The sequence below is a fragment of the Herpailurus yagouaroundi genome, unplaced genomic scaffold, assembly GCF_014898765.1.
Source record: "Herpailurus yagouaroundi ecotype Mexico unplaced genomic scaffold, PumYag 166, whole genome shotgun sequence".
NCBI lineage: Eukaryota > Metazoa > Chordata > Mammalia > Carnivora > Felidae > Herpailurus > Herpailurus yagouaroundi.
The window spans coordinates 12,668,698-12,674,855 of NW_024412407.1; the positions used below are offsets into that span (position 1 = coordinate 12,668,698).

The following is a 6,158-nucleotide window of genomic DNA, read 5'->3' on the forward strand; positions in this document are numbered from 1 at the left end:
TTTTTTTTTTTTTTTTTTTTTTTACATCCATTCACTCATTTCTGTATACAGACTGTCAGGTATAGTCTTCAGCGGACATGATCTTCAGCAGATGTTAATACTAGAATTTTCTGGACTTAGGAAATTTGCTTTCTACTAGAGTGATCTTTAAATCCTGGTTTAGCGGTCTTAGAAAAGCTGACAGCTATACAATAAGTCCATACTTATTAAAGAAATTTCTGTCTCATGAGCACATTAAGTTATAGAGATTTATAATTGATGTTGCTCAAAAACTGAAAAAAAAATCCTATCCATGTAGATTATTACTAGGCTTTACCTTACATTATAGGGTAAAGTTATTAACTATAAGTTATTTTAGAATAAATAGATATTTAAGACTCTATTTAGAGTTTACCAACATTTTAATGGGCCAAACACAGTTCACTGGGGGTAATACCATCTATCACATTTTACATCATGGCTCTAAGCCATTTATTTGAACTTATTACATCAAAGCTTTTATTTCAAGCAAAGTATTTCAAGTATAGCCATAAGGTTGATCCATCCTGTCCAGATGTTAGATATTACTTTCTTATCCACCTAATAAGTGAATTTTAAGTGATCAATTAAGAACAAAGACACTATAATTACATGTAAGATGTATAAGGAAAATATTCCTTCCAAGTACATATGTTCAATTCCTGTGGCTTCTTTATTATCCCTGGAAAGTTAAGCTCCAAAGCTGACATATATAAATAGTAAATAAGAGACTCAATAGAGGGAAGTTAGGCATGATTAATGAACTGTATCCTATTGAGAAGCCATTCACAGTCTAAAACTTTACCTGCAGAACTATAATCAACCTAGTGCTTAACGTCGACATCTGTACCTCGGTACATAGTACAAAGGACAATTCTGCAGGTATTTCCCTCTACTTCCTCACCATAATTAAAGACTTATCATAGCTGTCCACTTAAAAGAGGTATGTCAGTCAAATATTCTCTAGAGATTTTTCCATTGCAGGAGCCAGTCAGTAAAGCGATAAAGAGTAACATTTACATTTATAGAGCTGTGTAGTTTTCAAAGTGCATTAAATACGTTATCTTTCCCATATTCTAAACACCTCTATAAAAGCAATGAGATAGGCATTGTACCAGGTTTCTAGTTGAGGAAGCTGAAGCTGAATAAGTTAGGTAATGATTTTAAGATCATGGCCAAGAACACTTGAAACAGCATGGGACGTCAATTAGTATCTAGTTTCTCTAACTTCTTTTTCACACATATACATACATACATAGACAGTTTCACCCATATATATGCGTGTGTATACATATATATGGAGGAATTAGACAATACACATGCATCTATATGTGTGTTTGCATGTATATAATTTTTAGTCATGTGTACATATCATTAAAATAAATTACACCCTACTACTCTCAAAATGATTCTTTTGGGAGTCTTAAAAAGTCACCTATAATAATAAATTTTGCTTCATGGTTTTTCCAAGGTAATTAACACTAAGAATGTTTCACATTTAAGTATCTCACTTTCTGACAGTGATTATGGGGTTGAATAAAACAAACTTATAGATACACTCCTTGGATATTCAAGTTTATCAATCCTGCCAGCAGAGTAAAATATGTGACATCTGTGATATTAGATTTAACATGCAATTAGTCAGTGCTCTTGTTAACAGCACTGATAAAGGGAATGGAAGGACAAATGTTTTCTCATCGAAAACTTTGCTTGAATTTCTGCATCCTTAGGGAATTTATTCAAATTCAGGCAATGTTCCCATTTTTGCACTTTTCCTTACTGGGATTCTGTGGTGAAACTGTCCACATTAAACAGGCTGATAATAATTACATTACCTGGGCAACATAATTTACTTTCCTAATTGAAAGTGACAAGTACTGGAACATGGCCAATTCTTCACATTCAAGCCTCCCAAGGATTTTCTCATTGCCAGTCATTTGACTCCATTCCTCAGAGTCTCCCTCCCCCTCCTTACCCTCCTCGGCATTTCTTACCTCGCTGACATAAATGCCCGTGTCTTCTTCATCATCCGTTCGGTAACAGACTGTCAGGCCCAGCTTCTCTTGACTGCTAACACGACACAGCTCGACCTCCTGAGAGAAAAACACACATAGAACCACATTTATCTCAGAGAGAAATCCCACAGCAGAATGGAGAACTCACTGATACTCTCCGGGTCATGCTGGGAGGTTTTCGTAATTATTGCCCAGCATTTGAAATTAACTTATGTTACCAGGATCACCCAAATTTACCTTCAATGTGTATTTCTGTATGTATATTCAAGCCAATGTTTCAAATTTTCATTGTACAATTGGAGAGATAAGTGCAATTCTTTTGTATCAAATCATAAACTGAAAACCCCTTAAAATTATACAATAAAATATAAAATATGCACAAATCAATAAGATGGAATCAATAAAATATCTGAGACTGTCAAAGTAGGCAGAGAAATGTTCATAAAAATATTGGGAGCTACTGTGATTTTATTTATATTTTAATAAAACAAAGTCCAAATACAAAAATACTACATTGGACTCTATCAATTCTTCTTTTTAGTTTTGTACAGTATGATAATAAGAAAGTGTTTTGTGTAGCTCAGGCCAAGGTTTTCTATTATTTTGTAGATGCTCTCACCCTTGGAATGAAATGGGTTCATTCAGGCTGAAGGGAGAGACATCAGCAGTCATATGGGCAGAGGCAATGATTCAAAATGTAGCAGTAAATGAACATGGAAACACATTTACTGAAACACATGGCTAAGGGGCTTGAAATGTCAATCCTTAGGTAATGTATATTGAATCTATTTCCTGATTTATGTTCAGTAAAATAATAATAAATTTCAGTGTACTTCATTTTTATATAATGAAATAGACTTGTACTACTCTCAGAAACAGATGACTTTAGGATAAATCGCTTAATTCCAAGCACTAAAAGACAAATTGATGTTTTCATCATGGGGAACTTGTTCCTAATTGAATGAAGAGTATATAACTTTTTGTAAAAAAATAATTAAGTAGGCTTTCCTCTTTAGTGGAGATGGATTGTGTGTGTATGTGTATATGCATGTGTGTATGTGAATGAAAAGAAGGTTATTAAGTTTGATTATAGTAAGAATCCATTTAACTGTGTTTTATCTGAAATAGTTACCAGGACTAAATAAAAGAAAAATCACCTAACTTCAAACAAGAGGATATTTTCCACTATTCTCTGCTACATTTGAAGAAGGATCCTCCCTTTCAATTTGATATCTCAGTGAAGGCTTTGCCATTGGAAAATAACCATTTGATTTTAATGACATGCTATAAACCATAGGTAAGTCCTTAGCCAGGGGAGACCCTCATAAGCTCTACTGACCAATAATTTCATAGCTGATAGCAAACAAAACAAAATTTACATCCTCTGTCCTGAGATATGTACCACAAATTGGTGAACTTCAGAAAACTATGAAGAATGACTTTCTAACTGGTGAAAAAGGGCATGGTGAGTGCTAAACAGTAAAGAAAAAAGGTGGTAAACCCTTTCACCTTGGGGAAGAATAGGAACCAGTGGTATGATTTGGCACTGGAAGTAAAAAGTATATACTAAGCAAGGGTATTTTCAAACTGGGCATAATTAATGCCTCCAGAGGGAAAGAACACTTGACTGAAACTGTAACATTAGGAAGAAATTACAACAACAAAAGAGCTTCAATTACAGCAGTGCAGTATACAGTTAAAGAGTAAAGAAGCTTATGATTCCTAAGAGACCTACAAGGAAACCTAAACACTCCATAAAGAACTGAGATTGGGACCTTTAAATTAAAGCAAATGAGGAGCTGTAGTCAAAACTAAAATGCATTGACTTTCAGTGTCCTTCCAATAGCAGGGGAGAAATTCCCTGTGCTGTGGGAAGACATTTGTAGAAGGAGCTTTGCTTTTGTGAGTGTTTTCTCTACATTCCCAATGCCGTGCCACAGCTTTGGTGTTTGCTTAGAAGAGGCACGATGAAATGTTTTGCAATAAAATGAACCAATCTATTTAGATAAGAAAGGCAGAATCCACCCATAAGATTTCAGTGCCACAGATCAAAGAATCTACTCAAGAATCACAAGGGAAAGAAGACTAAGATCCTGGGCCAACATAATTTTTCAATATGGTCATCGTATTGGACCTAAGCTAAAGTGTAGAATAGGTCTCAAAGTTTCCTCCACCATCTTTCATTTTGACATCCCATTTTTTTTCAATTTTATTTTTTATTTTTAAAAATTAAGATCCAAATGAGTTAGCATATACTGGAACAATGATTTCAGGAGTAGATTCCTTAATGCCCCTGACCCATTTAGCCCATCCCCCCTCTCACAGCCCCTCCCGTAACCCTCAGTTTGATCTCCATATTTATGAGTCTCTTCGGTTTTGTCCCCCTCTCTGTTTTGATATTATTTTTGACATCCCATTTTAAAGACACTCAGCACCCTCCTACTTCTTTCTAACTGCGTGGAGTTCCTAGAGATATGCCTATCCAGGCAGTCATTAGAATTTCAGGTTTGCCATCTTACCGATCCCCTAGAAAAATTGGGCGTATAATGTTATCTTCTATTCTCTCACAAGTAGCTCTTAGGATATAAAGAAAATTGACAAATTATTTCTTAAAGAGATCATCACTAATAATTATTTTTCATTAGATTTTTTATTTTAATTCCAGTATGTTCAACATACGGTGTTATATTAATTTCAGGGGTACAATATAGTGACCCAACAATTCTATACATTACTCTGTGGTCATTGTAATAAAATTCTCTTAATCCCCATCACCTGTTTCACCCATCCCCCCACCCTAGGGCAACCATGTATTTGTTCTCTATAGTTAAGAGTCTGATTCTTGCATTAATAATGATTTTAAATGTTGCCCACTTAGGGTTTGGCTTATACTAATAAAGGCTGGAAATACAAAGCCTTAATTCAAAGGACTAAACTTGTGGTGGTAGGATTCCAGGCTCTGAAGGAGGCTCAAGTGAGATTTCCTGGATCCCACAAACTATCCGACACCAGTAATGAATGTGGACTTGCCATTAGTTCTTTGGTTGAGAATGTTTCAGACACTGTCTATTTCCTATTAGTACAACAGAAGCATACATTTTGGAATCAAAGTGACTTTAATTCTATGATGAAATAACTTCTAAGCAGCTACCTGTGGAGCATTTTGTTCGTATGAGGCAAAGGTGGCTTTGTAAAGCCTGATTACCTGAAAGAAATTCTCTAGTACAGGTTTAATTTAGTATTCCTTTCACAAAGCACACAAGCCTCTGACTTCTGAAGAAACAACCTCCTGGTAATAGAGAATGTTTTCCCTAACAACTTTCATACCTTTCCCTCTGTCACTAGCAAGCTGTTTGATGAAAAACATAAAAGTGAAATGCTACCTCTGTACATTTTCTCCACAGAGACAATTCACAGGTGTATACGAATCAAAGCCAGACATGCACGATGGTGCTGCTAACCATCCTGAAGTCATTTGTGACTGGAGTAGAAGAGTCACTTCATATACCTGGTAAAACTCCATTCATCTGGCTTAAATGTGCTTTAAGATGCTATGTTTTGGGAACATGTATAAAGTCCCTTTAAAAAATAAAAGCAGTTTCTAATCCTGTGAGAAACTAATTGCATGGAAACTGAGGGTGGAGTAGAAGGTTAAAGTTAGTAAAGCTTGCCGTGAAACATCCTTCCAATCATAGAAAGAATGGGATTTATACATAAATCAGTTGCCCTACAGTACTGTGAAACTTTTACATATTTTATTTTTGGGTCTAATGAGAAACCAGGAACTTAAAAAGAAAAAAACAATCCATACTTTTGCTTTCTAGATACGACTATGTTGTTGGAGGAAGAATGCGGCTTGAAAGTACCTTCAATGGCTTTTAAGGCAAACTGTTTCCAAACCCTAAAGAGCTCTGAGGCCCAAGGCATGAAGAGAAAATTTCAGAGGCAATCAGTACTATGTAAGTCTGAAGATGAACCAGGGCCAGACAGGATGGTCATTGATGTCAACTGATAATCACAGGAAACAGGGGATACAGGGGTCTATTGTATCCATATCTTCCTTTTATTTTATTATTTTATTTTATTTTATTTTATTTTATTTTATTTTATTTTATTTTATTTTAT

General features: G+C 35.1%; 1 protein-coding gene across 1 annotated transcript in view; it reads right to left on the bottom strand.

Annotated features, from left to right (window-relative positions):
• Positions 1–6,158, bottom strand: part of PDZRN4 (PDZ domain containing ring finger 4) — a 143,198-nt gene that overhangs the window by 21,197 nt on the left and 115,843 nt on the right. Inside the window, exon 4 of the mRNA XM_040488423.1 lies at positions 2,013–2,111. Coding sequence (XP_040344357.1) covers positions 2,013–2,111 — 99 coding nt within the window. The remainder of the gene's footprint in view (positions 1–2,012; positions 2,112–6,158) is intronic.